Source organism: Suricata suricatta, chromosome 13 (assembly GCF_006229205.1).
Source record: "Suricata suricatta isolate VVHF042 chromosome 13, meerkat_22Aug2017_6uvM2_HiC, whole genome shotgun sequence".
In the NCBI taxonomy this organism is placed as follows: domain Eukaryota; kingdom Metazoa; phylum Chordata; class Mammalia; order Carnivora; family Herpestidae; genus Suricata; species Suricata suricatta.
In genome coordinates this window covers 63,137,724-63,158,999 of record NC_043712.1, presented here as the reverse complement: position 1 = coordinate 63,158,999, position 21,276 = coordinate 63,137,724, and the positions used below count along the sequence as shown (strand labels likewise).

At 40.4% G+C, this 21,276-nt stretch overlaps 1 protein-coding gene across 1 annotated transcript in view; it reads left to right on the top strand.

Moving 5' to 3' along the window:
• Nucleotides 1–21,276, top strand: part of AOPEP (aminopeptidase O (putative)) — a 333,459-nt gene that overhangs the window by 203,282 nt on the left and 108,901 nt on the right. Inside the window, exons 9-11 of the mRNA XM_029919477.1 lie at nt 9,504–9,606; nt 10,240–10,347; nt 20,846–20,889. Coding sequence (XP_029775337.1) covers nt 9,504–9,606; nt 10,240–10,347; nt 20,846–20,889 — 255 coding nt within the window. The remainder of the gene's footprint in view (nt 1–9,503; nt 9,607–10,239; nt 10,348–20,845; nt 20,890–21,276) is intronic.

The following is a 21,276-nucleotide window of genomic DNA, read 5'->3' as shown; positions in this document are numbered from 1 at the left end:
GGCATTTTTTTTTTTAATGCAATACAAAAAAAGTTTTCCCTTCTTACCTTTTCTCCTTTCGGCTCCTGTAATTTCCAAGTTCTCTGTATTCCTATGTTCTGAATGTGTGTAGCTGCCTGACAGCTTGCATTTTGTCATCATCACTCTAGCACTGAATAGAGTGTGCAGCTCCTTTTAACCTGGCTTCTGAAGGATTCCAGTTCAGGTTAACTGCATTTGCACCTCTCTTGCCTTCGCCCTCTCCCCTAGACTACAGCCCTGTAAAAAGTATAATGAAGCACCTCTTATGCTTGGGTCATATACTCTTATACTACATCTATCCCCAAATATATGTGGTTGAATTAAATTCAGTTAGGCTTCCTTGAATTCATTTAGGTATTTGTGTGTGTGTATGTGTGCGCGTGTGTGTGTGTATGCATGCGTGTGTGTATGTGTTTAAGTTTATTTATTTTGAGAGAGAGAGAGAGAGAGAGAACCAACAGGGGAGGGGCACAGAGGGAGGAAGAAAAAGAATCCCAAACAGGCTCCACGCTGTCATCACAGAGCCCAACATAGGGCTTGAACTCATGAAACGAGAGATCATGACCTGGGCCCAAGTCAGATGCTTAACCATCCGAGCCACCCAGGTGCCCTCTGTGTTTGTTTTAATCAGAATCGCCCTTGATGCTGATATGGCATGACTGATGTGATATAGCGAACCTGTTGACTCCACTGTAGTGGATGAATAATATTTTACATCTAAATACTGCAGCTTAAATAATTTTGGGTTATTTTATCTCCTAAAATCATAGAACATTAGGGTCAGAAGGACCTCGAAAGTGATTCTGCCTAACCTTCTGTATCCCTGACAGACAGCTACCCAGCTTCAACCAAAGGATTTCCAGGATCCAATTCTCCGTGCTCTGGCAAGCAACCATTTCCCTGTGGGTATGCCTATCTTAAAATGGCCTTCCTCAGACTGGGCTGGAACCTGCCTCCCTGTAAGGTCCACCAGGTCATCTTACTTACCTCCAAAGTTGCACAGGATTTGCCTTGTTCTCACCCAAACAAATCCACATGTGTGAAGACCATTGTCTTTCCTTTCCTTGTCACTAGGTCCCAAGATTTGGAAATCTGTCATACCTAATACAAGGTTGGGAGAACCCTTGCCTTCTTGAGCTTGGTCCTTTGTTGTTGTCTTCATTGACAGTGGCCTTCTCCACATGTGACACCTGAAGTGAACACAGCACTCTGTTTGCAGATTCACCTTTGAAGCATTCAGTGGAACTGTTCCTGGTTCTCATGTCTCGCTAGGCCAGAAGAGAACAGACAAGCACTGATCAAGTTGGATGCATTCACATATATACCATACTTCATTTTTAAGCCAGTGTCATACACCTTCTCATGATGGTCTTACCATTCCAACCCCTGTGCATTTTTCTCTCCTTAGTAATGTTCATTGAGTGCTTCTGATGTGCCAAACACTTTTCTAAGCACTCTACATACATTGTCTCATTTTGTCCTCAGAAGGGCCCTATGAGATAGGTTCTGGTACCGTCTTCCTTGCCATGTGATAGATGAGGAAACCAATGCATAGAGGTGTTAAGCAGTTGGCTACTTTTCTACAGCCAGTAAGTGGCAAGCCAGGACGAAAGTAGAGGAAAGTCTGGCTCCAGAGCTCAGCTCTTGACTATTGCTCTACATGCTGTCTGAAGCCCTCCCCACCAGTACTTCCCACTACCTTCTCTGCTCCTGTTGAGTCCACCTACCAGTGTGGTTATTATTTTGGAAGCCACATCAATCACTGTTGAGTTTACAGACAAAGGCTTATGCTTTAAAATCTCTTTGTTCTTATTAACTATTGTCTTATTAATTTTGGATCTTTGTATCAGCATGTGCTTGCTGCTCTTGACTGTGGATGCTGTAAAGCAATCAGTTAGACTCTCAGCTTGGACTAAAATGCAAATCTGTTACACCAGTACATCATTATTCCTGGGGCTCAGCCTAAGTAGTACTCCCTCCTGATTCTAGCAAGTAATTAATCAACAGCCTTGAGTTCTCTTTTTTAACCTACAAGGCATGAAACAACCACCATACACTCACCACTGCTATGTCCATTCTGCCAGCTGCCTTGTAGAAGTCAGGACACCTGATGCCCATAGTGAACTTCTGGAAGTGGGCCTCCAGGTCCTATGTTCACTCCTATAGTTCCTCGTTTTCTGTTCTGAGCACTCACAAGCTCTCTGTTCAATAACCCAGTCACGAATTTTGTCTTTCCTCTTCTTAACCCCTCTTCTTTAGCAAATCAGAATACATTTGTGTGTCCCCACCAGTCCCTTTCCTGTAGTCTTCATTGGTGATGCCTCCAGAGGTCTGTGATTGCTGGTGGAAGCTTCCAGGGCTGTGGCATGTCCGTTGTTTGAGCCTGGCATTGGAACTCTTCCAGGAGGAGGGAGCCCCCGTCACCTGTCCCAGGCGTCAGTTCCCACAGAACAAGGCTGCTCTGCCATGTGCAGTTTGAAAACCATCCTCCTTGGCAGGAAAGTTGAAGCAAAGTGGGAGTTCAGGTACTTCTGTTGGTTCAGTCATCTCTTCACACCTGGTCTTTTTTATGCTCCAAACATTACCTCTAAAGCCCCTTTTGTTGTCCTGAACATTCTCCATTAGCATCATCTCCTGACTTTTTGCCTTCCTGACAAGGATTTTATGGCTTCTGGGCTCTTATATTTAGCTTTGGTTTTTTTCTTTCTCTGACATCCACCGCCTTCATCTTTTGAACATGGTCTCTGAAAATTCACCTCATCGGGAACCTCGTGCGCATCCATATTGGGGTCTGTGCTCTCCGTTTTCTTCCTCATCTCCTTTGAAGACATGTCCAGTTGATCTCTGGCTATGTTGAATATGGGGATATACAGTTCAGACCATTGTATTAATGTTTTATTATTTTTCCCTCTGGGATTTGTTTCTCAAGGAGTTCTGATTTATGGGCCCTCAAAAGCCTGAGGACTGTTTTGGTTTTGTACTGATGCTCAGTACTTTCTGCTTTAAAAATTTTTATCCTTCATTTTCCTACCCTGCTTATCAGAGTTTGTGGACATTGTTCGTGTTTTCTACAGTTGTGCTAACTACAGAATCTTTCCTTGTCACTTTCAGCAGCTGACCTCTGCTTCTATAGGTTCCGACCACTGGCTCCTTCACCATCAGGGGATACAATATACCGTCTGCACTTTCCTCTGGCTCCTTGGAGGGAAGCCTCCTTCTGTCTTAAATCATCTTAGCAATTGCCTTTTTCAACACCAGAGCAATATCCTGCTGTGTCTGCTACAGGATAATGGTCCCTGACAGGGAAGAACCTTCAGGCTGTATAACTGTTAAATCCATTGTGAAAAGCACACAGATAATCAAACTTGCCAAACGGTAGCCCTCACACAATGCAACTTCATTAGTTAAAGGTGTGCACGACTTTCTGTCCGCTTCTCTCTGGTAGCACGGTCCAAAGGCAGGTCGGTGGCAAGAATGCACATTTTGTAGATGGGAAAATTGTTGCAAAAACAAATCGAGGTTATAAGATTTCTGTGTTTTGAATTATTCCACCTTCATTTTTTACCCAGAATTTTAGCAATCTTCTCAGAGTGGTGTAGACCGTGGGCTTGTGTGTCAGAAATATGCCCAGACCTAGCTTACAAGAACTTTAGGCAACACCTGAAATTTGCTGTTTCTTTTTATTCGTTTTCTGCTGATTCTGCAAGGAGCTGATTTAAAGACCAGCCCCTGCAGGTTTTACACTCAAAATTGGGTTTTGCAAACAGAAGGTGTAAGGCCTCATTAATGTGCCATATCTTCTTTAAAATACTTTTTATCTTGCAGTAATTTTAGACTAACAAGAAGTTATTAAAACAAAAGGTCCTGTGTACCCTTTGCCCAGCTTCCCCTAATGATAATGTGTAGGACCACACAGTAAGGTCTTGTTAATGCCTTTGCCTGTCAGAGGCGGGTCAGCTGGCATTCCCTGAACTGCAGTCAGAATGCATTATGACGATAATAGCAGTCATGCTGTGCTTACAAAATGCCAACAGGAACTCTGGCTAAGTGCTACTAGATGCTACAAAGCCTGATGAGGTGTCATGATCATGATCACAGTCCCCTTTTTATAGATGAAAGAACAGGCTTTGTGGGGTTGCATGACTTGCGTGGTTCTTAAGTGGCAGAGTTAAAATTCACACTGAAACTTTTTTTTTATAGTTTATTGTCAAGTTGGTTTCCAAATAGCACCCAGTGCTTATCACAAGTGCCCTCCTCCATGCCCATCACCCATTTTCCCCTTTCCCTCACCCCCGTCAACCCTTAGTTTGTTCTCGGTTTTTAAGAATCTCTTATGGTTTGTCTTCCTCCTTCTCCTTAACTATTTTTTCCCCTTCCTCTCCCCTATGTTCCTCTGTTAAGTTTCTCTTACTCCACGTAAGAGTGAAAACATATGGTATCTGTCTTTTTCTGCCTGACTTATTTCACTTAGCTTGACACCCTCGAGTCCCATCCACGTTGCTACGAATGGCCAGATTTCATTCTTTCTCATTGCCAGGTAGTACTCCATTGTATATATAAACCACATTGTCTTGATCCATTCGTCAGTTGATGGACATTTAGGCTGTTTCCATGATTGGGATTGTTGACAGTGCTGCTGTGAACATTGGGGTACATGTGGCCCTATGCATCAGCACCTCCCAAACTCTTTTTTTTTTTTTGATGCATTATTTATTTTTGAGACAGAGACAGAGCAGGGGACGGACAGACAGTGTGTTACCCTGCGTCCACTGTAGGTCCCACATGTGCATGTAGGGTTCAGATAAATTCCATGAGACCAGTTTCTGCACAAGGGTAGTGTTTAACTTCCGCCAGTGTGGTGGGGTGAGTGAGGCCCTGCTCCCAGCCCTTCACACCTGGTGGGTCAGCTGTGATGGATAGACAGACAAGTATGTTGAAAAGCTAAAGGACTGTTGTCTCATTTCTTTCTGTCTCATTTCTGGGGTGCTTAGTTTCTGGTTCAGGCACCACAGTAGAGAATTTATAGATGGAGAGACCTCACGGCTCTCACTTCTACTGCCAAGGGGTAGGAGATGGAGAATGCTGGCAGACAGCCCGTCTGGGTGGTAGCAGAGCAGGAGGTGTTCAGACCCAAGCTGACACGCCTGAGCACCTTTCGGAGGCATTTTCCCAAATCCTATCTTTGGTGATACTCCTACAGAATCAGTCCTTTCTTCAGGAGGTTTGATTCTAAGTCAAATCACTGTGTTATCAAATATTGCTGCTATCTGACAGCTCTTTAAATGTCCATATTGCTTTTGAGTGCAGTGGAAAAGGAAGGAGGCAGGAAGGGAAAGGTCATGCTAATCTCGGTTGTTACATTTGGTGCCAGGTACAACAGAGACCAAGGACATTTAAGCCCAAACGACCTTGGTAACTTGATCTCTCACATTCCATGTATTCCAGCCAAGGAAATAAACACTGGTGTATCATGTTAAAGAGATGCTTAACACTTTTATGTTCACAAAGTGCCTTCACATTATCTGAGAGTCCTCACTCTCTGTATAGGTGAGGAAACTGAGCTTCAGAGAGGGTAAGCCACCTGTCCCAGTTTCTCCACTTCTATTTGACACATCTACCACGGGGACCTAGATCTTGGGGAGGCCTCAGTGTTCAGCAAGGACTTCAGTGTTCCAGTCTCAACTCTGCCACTAACTGGCTTTTTGGTCTTCTCCAAACCTCACTTTCTAGCACTTTAAATGGGCATAATCATATTACCTGCCCAAACAGGTTCTTGTGAACATAGAAGGATATCATACATAAGAAGAGCTCACAGAGTACCTGGCACAGGACAATAACAGGAAATGGTAGCTGTTAGCAGTAGCTCCATTCTCCATCCATTAGGAATGAATCTGGCTACAGTTAATAGAATAGTAAAGCAATTTTGGCTTAAGCAAATGAGGGTTCTTTTCCTCAGACAATAAAAAGTTTGAAGGCAGCCAGGCTGGGGCTGGCCAGCAGCTGAATGATACCATTAAAGACTATTTACATTCTTTCAGTTGGTTGATTCTGGTCTCCATGGCATATTGACTTACTGTCTCCAGGTTGCAAGGTGGTTGCTCTGCCTCCATCCATCAGTCATGTTTCCCTCTTTTGTAAGGGAAGCAGAAGCTTTCCCGGAACCCCACGTCAACCATAGTAGACATCTGCTTTTGTCTCACTGGCTTGGACCATGTCTTCTGACAATTCATAGCTTGCCAGGACACTTGGAAAGTGAGTGTTTAACTTTTCAGATTTAATTGTGTAAGAGGCAAGAAGGTGAATGAAAATGGTATTGAGCCAAGTGTATTTGCCACAGCTCTTCTTGCCTCTCACGGTGTCATTTGAAAGACATACTTCAGGGGCACCTGGGTGGCTCAGATAGTTGAGCCCCTGACTCTTGATTTCAGCTGAGGTCATGATCTCACAGTTTATGAGATCAAGGCCTGTGTCGGGCTCTGCACTGACAACACAAAGCCTGCTTGGGATTCTCTCTCTTCCTCTTTCTCTGCCCCTCCTCCCCAAACAAACAAACAAACGTTAAAAAAATTAAATAAAAATCTTACTTCATTGGTCCTCAGGTGTAGAGGGCTTAATTAATGCTAGTCCTGTGTTCTCAGCACATGAATAGCAAACTCCTTTTCTAGAAAGATTCCCTTTTATTCTTACAAAATGTGTACTGCTTCATGTGTGTCTATTTTTTCTTAACTTTCTAACAGAAATGTAACATCCATAAAGTACACAGATACTTCTAGATGGCTCAGTAGATATTTCCTCATGAAAGCAACACTCAGACCAATATATACAATGTTCCCGTCATCTCAGAGACCCTCCTCTTTCCCTGCTCTGTCAATACTTGCTCCCACGAGTAACCATTGTTCTGATCTCTATTCCATAGGTCTGTTTTGCCTGTTCTTTCACTATAATTATTTAAATGGGATCATACATTGGCATGTGCTCTTTATAGATGTGCCTCCTGTCACTCATCCAGGAGAATCATCTGTTTTTGCATGCAGCGGTAGTTCATGTGTTTCCTGCTTTCTCTCTGCGCTTTGTCTCTCTGCACAGACCTATGGACAAATGGCATCATGAGAACCCAAGTAGCACAACAGTGGAAGTTGCCTTGTTTTCAGCTCATGGAGTATCTTTTCCTCGTAAAAAACACTCCCTTAGATTTTTCACAAAGCTTGCCTGCACACTGCTTTCTCCAGCACAACATCTACTTTAAAAGAAATCTCTTGGGGACTTGTACAGTTGTCTTGGATGCTGTCAGCATAAAAGAATTTTCTTGAACACCTCTTCATTTGGAGAACGTGGAAGAATAAAGTAATAGAGGGGTGCTTTCTAGAAGGACATTTTTAGGCAAAGAAAAAAAGCTCCAACTAAAGGCCTTATCAGGGGCACCTGGGTGGCTCAGTTGGTTAAGCATCTGACATTGGCTCAGGTCATGATCTCACTGCTTGTGGGTTTGAGCCCCACACTGGGCTCTGTGCTGACAGCTCAGAGACTGGAGCCTGCTTCGGATTCTGTGTTCTCGTTCACGCGCAGTCTCTCTTTCTCTCTCTCTCTCGAAAATAAACATAAAATAAAGGCATAATCAAGAGTTTGAGCTAGAAGGCAGACTTTGGAGCAGACATTTACATCGGTCTTCTGTGTTCTTCCCTTTCTGATAGTCTCAGTTCAAAGCTTAAGGCCTAAGACACTCACAGCAAGTCTGTCTCTCTTGGGGCTGGGAAAGCTGGTTTGAATTCAAGCTGACTCCGAGAAGCCTTCCTCCTGCCAAGGCTGTGGGTGGTGGGCTTTCCGTATCAAAGCCAGTGTGGCTTTCTTTATGAAAACACTCAATCCCAGGACAAACTTGAGAGCAGGAATAAAGCTGATGCTTTTCAATGGAGTCTTAAATGAAGATGAAAGAGACTACTTATAGCCACAAGTACGGTCATGTATGTAAGTCAGGGATCAAGCACAAAAATGGAAACTATGCAGTTAGCTCCAGCGGCCAGTTGTTGTCTCTCCTTTATGGTTCTGCTGCTCCCGTGCCTTGTGTCTGCTGGGATAATGTACTGGAATATTTGGCAGACACTTAATCAGGGGTTCTTGCTTGGCAGCTTGAGCACACTGCAAAAGTACTGACTGGCAAGCTGAGCCATCCTCAGATACTTCCATTCAAGTCCAGCATCCTTACACACTGTGTCTGTGAGCATATGGATTAAGTGGGTGAGCCTCTGAAATCCATTGCCTCTAATATCAGATGACCAACCTTGAATTTAGCAGGATGTGTTGCTAACAACTTTCAAATATTTTATTAAGTTGATTGGGTAATTTTTGTATCCCTGACCCTTGCTAGGGGTTTTGCATATATTTTCTCGGTTATCCTCCAAAGGACTTGGGGAGTTAGGTATGATTAGTCCCAGATTGCAGATGAGTAAATTGAAAAGAGAATTTAAGTAATCTGCCAGTAAGTAACAAGTCATAAGAAGTGGTGTTGAATCTCAACACCAGGTCTCTCAGATTCCAAAGGCCATGTACCTTGTAAAACCACACTACTTTTGAAAAATAAGTGCCCACTTTTCCAATAATGCCAGCCCTCTGATCAACCTTTCCCTCCCCTCACCCCAAATTATGCTCCTCAGTTTGTCCAATAAGTGACTGGTTTTAGAACAGCTGAAGGCTGCAAACACCTTGCCACTTATTTTGATTTCAGCTAGTTGTTGAAACTTCATTGTTATGCACTTATATTTTTAAAGGAATTTTTAAAAAATACTTAGCACTATAGAGCAAAATAGAAAGCACCCTGATAGACAAATGAGGAGACATTGGTTTCAATGCTGATATCACCCCAAGTCAAAACAAGCTGGGGGACTTGGGTTGCAGACTTAATTTCTGTGTGCCTCAGTTTCCCTCATTCGTGAAACAAGGTTAATGTGTAGGATGTTAAGGTCTACCTGTTCTAAAAACATGGGCTTCTGCAACTTCTGTTTTTGTTTTTGAGATTCTAAAATGGTTTCAGAGTACAAAAATTTCTTAAGCCTTAAATGCAAATTATGAGAAATGGATAACATCGGGGCTTTCAGAATTTTTTGAAAATGATATTAGTTCTTTACCCTTCCAAGTAAAGCTGCATTTTCCATTGCATTTCCCAGTCCATCCTTCCCACTGAAAGAAAAGCCCATAGGCTTAAATAATTCATACTGGAGCTCAGATTCCTTGAGGGTCTGGCAAGCTTTAATCTTGGATAAGATGATGTAAAATATTGCCAATAGCCAACCTCAGGTTGCCAACCCAAATATAAATCCCTCCTTGTTTAGTACATGAATTTCTAATATAAACTGTTTTACATTATACCTGGTACAATTGAACAGTGCTCAGACACGTTGAGCAACTTTGAAAATAAGAAATAAGATGATATTACAGTTTAATTAGTTCAGAATGTGCATACTTAAAAGTTTTCTGCATCATTTTAGACCCAATAAAGAGAAGACTGGCCACGTGAGTGACTCGGGATCATCTGTCATCAAACATGGGCTCAATCCTGAGAAGGTCTTCATGCAGGTTCATTATTTAAAGGTACGTGGAGCTATAGCAGAGGCCAGTTGTATTGGGGCAGCACGTTTTAGGTTGTACACGTAAACAGTGAAGACTAATAACATAGCTGGTGCCAAACAAACAAAGAAAAAACATCCATATTGCAATGTCACCTGACTGGGCAGATATCTTGATTGTCAGATCATTAAAACACGTCATACCCCAAAAGTGAGACATGAATCAAATTCCCTGCCCTGTACTTCCATTCTCTTTGCTTCCTGTCACTTTTGAAGAAGAGAATATTGAAACTGCTGTTAGGTTCCAAGTAGAAGACAGGAGTAATAAGGAAGTATTTACATTACAAAGACTTTTCCTGACAGCTGAGGGTGGCAGGAGTTGGGCCCCTCTTCACTTTTGGCCCATGATGGACATCAGGCTTCCTATAAACCAAGGAAAAACAAGTTGGTGATACCATTCACAGAAGAATTGCAAGCAAAGCAGGCCTTCCTTGATTTTCAGGGCCCACCTTACTGGAAAGGATATGGAAGGCAGCCCAGGACAGGTCAGACAGAACACTTTATATGTGCATAAAGTGCTGATGGGTAAGTTAGAGTTGGGTCTGTTTTCTCACGAACCCACCACAGGCATCTTTTTTTTTTTCCTCCTTTCTTCTAGGGCTATTTCCTTCTCCGGTTCCTTGCCCAGAGACTTGGAGATGACACCTATTTTGCATTTTTGAGAAAATTTGTGCACACCTTTCATGGGCAGTTGATTCTTTCCCAGGTAATTAATGAGCCATCAAGAGTCCCTGCTATATTATTGGAGGGAATGTGGTATGTAGGGACTAGGTTATGGGGGTATTAAAAAGTAGGGAAAAGATTTACGATTTAATGCAGTAAGAAAAATAAATAGGAAGTTAACGAAGTAGACACAGGGTGGTGTTTCAGGGAGGCTGACCTCCCTAAAGCTTTGGGACAGGTGTAGCCCAAAGCTGTGCCTGTGCACAGTGGTGTGGATACTTGCACCTTAAATGACCCTAAAAACAGAAGCAGTGCAGTCCCGCTCTTCCCTCTACCTGGAACCTGCTCCTCTTGTCTTAGCTTGAATACCCCAAGCTCAGGGTCACCACACAGCACCCACCTGTTATTCTTTCTCCTTCACCCTTATCATAGCCTTCATTGTCATTGCCGTTATTTATAATTATATTTTCATTTGTGGGCCCATTTGGTTTTTTTCTGTCTCCTCCATTCTGCATGTAAGCTCAACAAGGCCAGACCATGCTCTTTACATCACCAGTACCTAACATACAATTGGTACAGTACATGAGCAGTATATATTTGATAAACAAATAGATCAGTAACAAGATACACTGATGTATTCAGACAGCCTGGCCACAAAACTATCAGAGAAAGACACTGTCAGCTTAAACTGGTGTGGGCCGGGCTGCACATAGCAAGACAGTTAACAAAGAGGGAGAGGCTCTGAAAACAGCGCTTGTAACGGATAGAGAATAGAAGATGCAGCCTCAGCACAGATTGGTCTGGTGGGTATTTTTGGTATTTGACCGTGGTGCTCATACACAGTTTGAAGCATTGTCCACAGTGTTAGATGTCATGGGTGTGCACATGCAGTCTGAACACATATGGAGGGAAGAGCATGATGTGACGGGACTGGATGGCTGTTCCTGGCTTCTACATTCTTTTTTCTCTTTTGGTTGGAAGAAAAGGAAGGAATTCCTAAACATGTATTTGGAAAGCCATCTTGAAAAGGGGCTCAGAAGTCTTATATGTTTGGTTGACTGATTAGCCCAAACTCCTACCGCTTAAAACCACTTCTCACCAAGATACCGCACTGTTAAATGAGTGCCTCGCATTTACTGTGACTTTGGAGGTTCCGATTTCAACTTCCCGTGGAACACTTAGTGCCCCCTCCACCAAATTGCTCAGTTTTTCTGTTGTTTATCTTCTGTGAACAATAGCTTTATTGTTTTTACATAACAGCTTTATTGAGATATAAATTTCACCCTTTTAAAATGTACAAGTCAGTGGTTTTAGTATATTCACAAGGTCATGCAACCATCACCACACTGTGATTTCAGAACATTTTCATCACCCCCACCCCAACCAAAGAAACCTCCAATCCATTAGCAGCCACTGCCCCATTTCCATCTCCCTCCAGCGCTAGGCAACCACTAACCTACTTTCTGTCTCCATGGATTTGCCTGTTCTGGGCATTCTGTAAAAATGGAGTCATATCATATGTGGCCTTTTGTGCTGGATCCTTTCATGTTGCACAGTGTGTTCAAGGTTCATGTGGTAGCACATATCAGTACTTTATCCTTTTTTAACTTCCTTTTTAACTTTTTACTGTTTAAACTTCTTTTTTAACTTTTTACTGTTTAAACTTGTGTAAAATGTACATACCAACATTTACCATTGGGACCATTTAAAAATGTGTAGTTCGGTGCATTATGTATATCCACATTGTTGGGCAGCTGTCACGGCCATCCATCTCTAGAATGTTGGAACATGTATCCATTAAATAATAACTCCACATTCTTTTCTTCCCCCAGCCCCTGGCCACCATCATTCTACTTTCCGTCACTATGAGCCTGATACTCTAGAGGCCTCGTATCAGTGGAATCGTGCAGTACTTGTTCTTCTGCGCCTGACTTATTGCACTTAGCATAATTCTCCTAGGCTTATCCATGTTGCAGCATGTGTTAGAGCCTCCCTCCTTTTATGACTCAGTATTCCACTGTACGTATCTAACCACATTTTGTTCTTCCATCCATCCACTGATGGATACTTGGGTTATTTATACCTTCTAACTCTTGTCAATAGTGCTGCTTTGAACATTACTGTACAAATATCTGTTTGAGTCCGTGCCTTCTAATTGTACTAGAGGAACTGCCATACTGTTTTCCACAGTGGCTGTACCATTTTACATTCTTACCAGCAGTACACAAGGCTTCCTATTTCCTCACATCCTCACCAACACTTGTTCTGTTTGTTTGTTTGTTTGTTTGTTTTTTATAATAGCCATCTTGGTGAGTGTGAAGTGGTATCTGACTGTGGTTTTAATTTGCATTTTTCTGCGAGCTAACGATGTTGAGCATATTTTAAAGTAGGCTCCATACCCAAGACTTGAACTCATGACCCTGAGATCAAGAGACCCGTGTTCAACCAACCGAGCCAGTCAGGCATCCCGATATTGAGCATCTTTTCATGGCCTTTTGTATATCTCCATTGGAGAATTTCTCATGTGGGTTGTCTTTTATATTTGAGTTATAAGAATATTATATATTCTAGATTCAGGTCTCTTATCAAATATATGATTTGCAAATATTTTTTCTCATTTTATGGGTTGTCTTTTCACTTTCTTGATAATGTCCTTTATAGCACAAAAGCTTTTAAATTTGATAAAGTCCAATTTGTCTTTTCTGTCTTTGGTTGCTTATACATTAGCTATGATATGTAATAGACCATTGCCTAGTTGAAAGCTGTGAAGATGAACTACTATGTTTTCTTCTAAGAAAGATTTATAGATTTAGCTTTTACACTTAGTTCTCTTATCCATTTGAGTTAATTTTTGTATATGATACAAGGTAGGGGTCTAACTCTGTCCTTTTGCATGTGACTATTCAGTTGTCTCATGACCATTTGTTAAAAAGATTATTCTTTCCCTCCGTTGAATTGTCTTGTCATCCTTGCTGAAAGTCAATTGACTTTATTTTATCTAGAGTTTATTTCTGGACTATTAATTCTATTCCATCAATTTCTATTTCTGCCAGTGCCAGAATAAGTTTGGAAATTATTGCTTTCCAACTGACACATATTCAGTATAAAAAAATTCAAGCAATACATAAAAGTAAAAGAAGGATGTGAAATAATATTTAAAATCCCACCATGTATAAATACCCATAATGAATATTAGGTGAACTTCAATCCAGAAATTACACTCTCTATTTTTCCCTTTATATATGTTATATATGATATGTATACACGTATCTGGATGTATGTGTGTGTGTGTGTGTGTACACATGTAGATACAAAGATATATTTAGAAATAATTTTATAAAAATAGGATTATATTGTATGTGCTTTTTAATGAAATGTTTTCAACTTTATTTTACTTGAATTTAACAAATGAAAAAGTAACTAAAGTGAACACAAAGAACTTTCCTGAACTTCAGATACACCTAAGAAAAAAAGGAATCTTCTGTAGTTAAGAAGGATGATTACAAAAAAATCTTTGAGGATGAAATTGTCTTTTTCTCTTCAGCGATTTATTTCATTTTTAGAAAGCACTCATTTATTCACTTCTATAAAAGCTGACGAAATATGCAGCTATGTACTTCTACTACTTGTTCCCCTATTTGAAATTTTTCTTAATGTTTTCACATAGTTAAAGTTTATATTCTTTACAGTGTGTGCTGTAACCATAATTTTCACAGTTGTATAGTCTTAGCTCTGTATTATGTAAAGGACTTCATTTTCACCATTGGTCTCTATTCCATGCTTCTGTACTCAGGAGTGCCTTATTTTGATTTGACTTTTTGTTGGCTGGATTTGTTCTCAAATTGATGTTCAAGTTGTAGACTCACTGCTTTTTTTAGTTTGTATGTACTTAAGAATGTTTGTTGCCTTTATATTTGAATTATAAACTGGATGGGTATAAGATTGTTGAGTCACATTTTCATTTCCTCAGAACTTTGTGGATATTGCTTAACCTGCCTCCTGACATTAATGAGGCTGTAGAAACTACTCTTTCCTCTTTATAGCACTCAGATGACAATGTGTAATTGACTTAGAAAATACCTCGGTATCTATGAATCTGCATCAGTTTTTTTGTTTTTGTTTTTGTTTTTCCCTAGAAAGAAGTATGCACTTCCAGTTTTACCTTCTATTCTTCCTTCTTTTAGTGAAATTGTCTTAAGTGTATGTTTGAACACATTTGGGTTTTTTTCCCTTGAAGGGTTCTGAACTTCAAGGTTACCTGTTATCCTTATGTCGTCTTTTGTTTTGTTTTTTGAGAGAGAGGATGCAAGTGAGAGAGAGAGAGAGAGAGAGAGAGAGAGAGAGAGGGAGAGGGAGAATCCCAAGAGGGATGAGGTGGGGGCAGAGAAAGAGAGAGAAGCAGATCTCTCCTGAAGTGAGGCTTGTGTTCGCCCACAGCAGGGCTTGAGATCACCTGATGTGGAACTTGAACTCACAAACCGTGAGATCTTGACCTGAGCCAAAGTCAGATGCTTAACGACTGAGCCACCCAGGCGTCACCCCTATGTCATATCAGCTTTGTCTTCCATACCTGTTATTTTCTAATTGCTTTTGTCTTTTTGTTCTTGATGGCCTATGTTTATCTCAAATGACATTATTTTTATTATTAATGTTATAACATTATAACAATTCTTTAATATCTGTTTTTCTTGCTGTTTCTATGTTATTAGTGCTCCTGTACTGGTATTATTTTGATCCTATTTATTTCCTCTGCTTAGAAATCTCTCTTTTCATCTCATTTCAGTTTTTTTGTCATCTTGTCTCTGAGCTTTCATTATGCTCTTATTATGATCTTTAGTTAAATTATTTTATAGTGTGAAACGTTCATGGAGAATTTTTTTCTGTTTCTTGGGTTAGGTTTTCTTCAAGACTGGAGTCTTTGTCTTTTATTTTATGTTTCTTAGTTCGTTCTTTCTTGTTATGTGGGTTTTTGTTGCATTAATTTGCATAGTTGTCATACTTTTCTTCTTGTTCATTCTTAGTTTGGGTAGCCTTGTCCTGACCTTTTATTTATTCTCATACGTATTAGAACATTGTTCTTGATTTCTTTCCCAACCCATTATAGACATGTTTTCTTCCCCTCTGAGCTACAGTTTAAAGCTTGGAGGGAGTGGAGGGGAAGGAGCTCCACTTGGAGCTCATATAGCTATTGTAAAAATTTGGCTCCACTAGCTCTTGAAATTTGTTAAATGTCCCCAGCCAAGATGCTTGTCACCTAATTTGGGTGCAGCTTTTTCCCACTGCAGGTACTCTCTCAATTAACAGTGTTCCTCCCGCTCCACGTGGAGCTCTAGAAGCTACCCAGCCCATCAAAGCGCGTCCTCCTCAGTTGTTTACTTCCCAGGTTTTGCTCATCTCTCTACAGTAAACATTTATAGTCCCTTCATGGTCAAAAAGAAGAAGAAGAAGGAGAAGGAGGGGAAGGAGGAGAAGGAGAGGGAGGGGAAAGGGGAGAAAAGATAAAGATATTCCTGTTTCTTTCCAAATGTGTGGGTATTTGTGAGAATTTGCAGGGTTTGGGCAATTCACTAGTCCCACTACTGCTAAGCGTGAGGTTGGGGTGGTGCAGAGGGAGGGCTGGAGGCTGTGTTGGAATCTTATGTTTCTTTCCTTAGTTGTCTCCTTTTCAAATTTATGCCATCATGCTGTACTTCTTTCCTTGTTTGGATGCTGCTGGCGACATTTTTGTCTTAAAAAATATTTTTTTGATGGATTATTTTTGTTTATTTTGCTTGTTAATGATGAGTAAGGCTGTAATCCAGGTTCTTTGCTCAGAAGTCCTTCAATTTCTTCTTTTTCCAATTTATTTCTTAATCATATCCCTTGTGAACACCCCACCTATCCAACATTGTGGTATCACCATCTCCCAGTCCCACTACCTGCTAACAATGACTTCTTGCTGACCAGTTCATTTCTCAGTTCTTACTCTGCCAACCCGGTCCTTGCTTAAATTATTTGGTTATTTGTTTTGCTGCTCCTACTTCCACCTCCCCATGACCACGGTAATTTTTCATAAAACATCTGACAGAAATCACTAATCCTGTGTAATTATCAAGCCATTGTCAGTTTGTCTGGTAGAATCTATGTGTACTGCTTTTTATCAAATATCGTTACCAGGACTAAACAAAAAAATTACCAAATTGGCCTTGTGCCAAAAATCAGTGTAATTTTTTTTAAATCATGCTTAATTCAGTGTTGGTAGGTATTAATCAAAAGAAGCTGTCTGGGACTGATTTGATTATATAGATTATTACATAAGTAGGAATATAGATTACTATGAGAGTAGGAAATAAAACATATTCTCAAGGAATGTATTTTTTTATTGAAATGAGGGCTTGTAACAATTTCTGAGGATCTAGATAAAATTTTATCCTAGCCGCCTGTCAAAAGAGCAGGGGTGTTTGGTTTTGGTTTTGGTTTGGTTTTAATATTTTTTCAAGCAGGTAACAAACTGGGACTCTGACACTTGCTGCTAACTAACTTTGTCAGTGATCCTAGAACCAGCCTTTAAGAAAAGCCCTCCTTGTCCAGGTAAGATTTGTAACTTAAAAATTTATAAGTTGCCAACATGCCTAATGGACGAAAGAAGATGTATGGAAGAACTGAAAAGAGGTGGTGAGGGAATAATCATAGCAGACATTTTTCCTTTTATGTCCTCCTGTTGTGGAAAGAGGGGAAAGCTTCTATCATGAGTCTACTCATGAGTCATGAGTTGGGGTATGTGCCAACTTACCAAAAAAAAAAAAAAAAAAAAGGAAAACTAGCAGGTGTGGTTCATGATTAGGTCTACAAAAGGAGTAAGAAGCGTCAACTGGGTTGGTTTCATTGATACAGCGTTGGAGCCAAGCAAGTCTTTGGATTGAATGGCACCTGGACAGAACATCTAGCACTATGGATGGGCATTCACATAGCCCATGGGAATACAGGCACCATGACTTAGGTGCTCTGGGTGTTGGGGTTTTGTGATCCATTGTGACCCTCTAGACCTTTGCCCCCAGCATTGGTTGGTTGGAAGCTACCAGCTGCCATGTGACCTCAGGTCTCAGCCCTAAGGCAGGATGAGCCAGATGGCCACCTACTTTCTTAAAAATGAAGCAAGGGTTCTTGGGGACCTCCTATACTTTTCTATATTCACACAAAATTCTGGAACATTGTGTTCTGTAGTCCCACAAAGAGAGATCCAATTGTAACTGCAAAATGGAAAAGGGAAGAATTAAAGTTAACTCTAAATTACCTACTTCTCCTGCAGTTAAATTCTCCTCCTTGTCATTGAGTTAATGTCATTTTCTCCCCTATATAACTGAGTGTAAATTACTGGACAAATATGGGATGGGTTGGTATGGACTATACGGAGATGATGAAGCTAATTTAGCAAGAAATTACAATTATAGCACTCAGATTAAAAAAATTTTTTTAATGTTTATTTATTTTTGAAAGAGAGAGTGTGATCAGGGGAGGGGCAGAGAGAGAGGGAGATACAGAATCCAAAGCAGACTCCAGGCTCTGAGCTATCAGCACAGCACCCGACGCGGGACTCAAACCCACGAGCTGTGAGATCATGACTTGAGTTGAAGTCCAATGTTTAACTGACTGAGCCATCTAGGCATCCCTTAGCACTCAGATTTTTAAGGAGCAAGAATCCTGTCTAAGCTAATGAAATATTTTCAAAGTAATCAATATATCAGATTGTGATAAATTGATTTCTGAATTAACCTTTTTAGAAAATAATTATTTAAATTATAAAACTTTGGCTCAGGCCATGATTTATTTCATGGTTTGTGGGTTCAAGCCCTGCATTGGGCTCTTCCTCATTCTCGTGCTCTTCCTCATTCTCTTCCTCTCTCTCTCTCAAAAATAAATAAACATCAAAAAAATTCTCAATTATAAAAATAATGACTTCAGGGTGCCTGGGTGGCTCAGATCATGATCTCGCAGTTCGTGGGTTCAGGCCCTGCGTCAGGTTCTGTTTTGACAGCTAGCTCAGAGCCTGGAGCCTGTCTTCAGATTCTGTGTCTTCCTTTCTCCCTCCCTGACTGTCCCCTGATCATGCTATTTCTCTGTCTCTCAAAAATAAAAAAAAGATCTTTTTAATTAAAAAATAATAATGACTTCAAGAACCTCAGCAAAAATAATTCCTCACATTCTAGATATTACTCATTTCCTCTTTTTTTCTCCATATATCTACACTGCAGGTGCTAGGAAGGGCCTCAGATGTGAGATATTATTCTGTTTGGAGTTGTCCTTTTCCATTTTGACTACACAATATATGTTTTTAAAATTAGTTTTGTTGTTCTTTGTATCATTTATTGTAGGTGAAGCAACAGTAGAGAAATAATGATTTGTAAGGAGAAGAAAGGTCAGGAGAAATAAGTCTTTCATTAGTACTCCTAATAGAGAGACTTACCTGTGGAAGAAATGGCCTTAGCCACCTGTAAACACACAGAAAGGGACAGCAGCTATGCTCAGTGCCACGATGGAGAGAGAACACCATGTCATACAAATTGTTCACAGATTTCCATCCCTCTGTAGTTCCGTTTGTTTGCAATATGAAGGTCAGTGCTGCTCCTTTCTTGCACTGTGACTTAGGTGGATCTCATCAGAGTCCTGAACTGACCATGGATCTGAGGACTTGGTTCTCAGGGCTGGGGCAGAGGTGTGTTTCTTTCTGAAGAGACAGTCATTTGGCAGTGTCTTATCTGGTCACCTGGGCTTACACACAGGCCCCTCTTTAAAGGCCCTAATTTTTCTTACTACATATTTTTTGACTTTAAAAGAATGACATCTTTAGAACTATTTCAGAGCCAATGATGATATTTGCTTTAGATAAATATTACATTATTCTAAATATAACTGTATTATTTTGAATTCAAATAAATTTCTATGCTGATAAAAAAATAAAGGGCCTGTTTTAAAGGTTGTTTTAAATTTATTAAAAGAAAAACTTCAAGTGTAGATCTTATTTATTATTCAGTATTAAGTCCCTAGAAAGTTAAATATTCTTCTTCTCTCTTTCATGTTCTCTATTTATCCAAAATGAATGTTACCAAACCCTGCAGATAACTTAGGGTTAACACTAGCCTGGGGTCAATCACCAAATAAAAATGCACAACATCCACTTTAATTCAAATTTCAGATAAATATCAAATATATTTTTAGTGTAAGTATGCCCCCAATTTAACTGGGCATCCTATATTTTATCTGACAAACCTAGTTGACACCAAATCAAGGTTCTAGAATTAGATGGGCTGAAAAGATTGGCCATGATACTCAAGGTGCCAATTAAATAGAAATATAATCTTAAACATTTATATGTGAAAATTTTTAGGCCTATGGTACTGTGGTTATGTTTGTTTTTTTTTAATGTTTGTTTGTGTCTTTGTTTTTGAGAGAGAGAGTGAAAGAGAGAGCTCTTGCATGAGAGCAGGGGAAGAGCAGAAAGGGATAGAGAATCCCACGTAGGCTCACGCTGTCAGTGAGGAGCCCAACCCAGGGCTCAATCCCATGAGCTGTGAGATCATAACCTGAACCAAAATCAAGAGTTGGACACTTAATGACTGACACCTAAGTGCCCATGGTTATGTTTTTAAAGAGTCCTTATCTTTTAGAGATGATTTATTGAAACATTGATTGATAAAATTAAGTAACATTTGGGATTCACTTCTGAATAATACAGTAGGCAGGTAAGAGGTTAGGGCAGATTGGTTGTGGGTTGATGGGTACATGAAGGCTAATTATACTCTTCTCTACTTTTGAGTGTGTTTGAAATTTGTCATCATAAAGGGGAAAAGTGGGTGTGTCTTAAGTCATGCCTTTAGTTTAAAAAAATCTATTAGTGAAAGATCCTAAATGTGAAGCAATTGAGGATTGCACAGTGGCATGGAGCCTGAAAGTGGAGGGCTGGGTCCATGAACCATTTTTGTGATTGTGACATCTTTGTTCCTCTGCTGGGATAGTAATCATCTTGTGTTTTGTCTTCATCTTTTTTTTTTTTTTAATACTCTTTACACCCACTGTGGGTCTCAAACTCACAACCTCAATATCAAAAGTCACATGGTCAACCAGGTGCCTGTCTTTATCCTTCCATAGAGCAATGCAAGAATGTTGCAAGTGAGTTACTAGCCTCTTGGAGTTGTGATTGTCCAGTTGTGACAGGATCTCTAGAGAAATCTCATAAGGGGGAGAACATGGTTGAGTAGAGAGAGGAAAGTGCCTTTTGAAAATAGTTAAACATGAAATAAAATAAATTCCTGGGTTAGGCCAAAATAACGAACAGTACATTTTTCAATTTGTTTGTGGTTTTTACAAAACAAATATCTTTAACTGATTGGATTGAAGCCCTGGTAAATTAATAAATACAATATATAGTCTAATAAGTCAACACAGGCCTGGCTTCCCTAGCAGGTAAGCTGTCAGCAGCTGGAAACACCCGGTCCCTGGCATGATTCCAGACATAGTTATTTATTGATGGACATCTTTAATGGGTTGCTTTTTTCTTATTCCAGGATTTCCTTCAAATGCTGTTGGAGAACATCCCAGAAGAAAAAAGGTGAGGACCAATTCAGGAATTAAGAGCCAGGTTTTACTTTTAATGTTAAAATGGTCCTACCATTGTTTGGCTTGTTACAATCTAGAAAGTTCAATCTTCCACTCTTAACAGAGGTCAGGACCTAGCCTAGGCGGGGGGAGTCCCAGGACAGTCAACCAGACCTGGAGCGAGGCCCAGATGAATGTTGGGAGCCAGGGCATGCAGCAGCATTGGGAGGGCCCAGAATAGATAAGCCCTGAAAGTAGTGTCAGAGGCAAGCCAAGGACACTCTGGCCTTAGTTGCTGCAAAAAAGAGTGGAGAAGAGGAGAGTTCTAGGTGAGGGTTCTCTAGTTAATGTAGCTTAATATAAGGAAATGCTGTTTAGTTGAAGGTAAAAGTATAGTGTA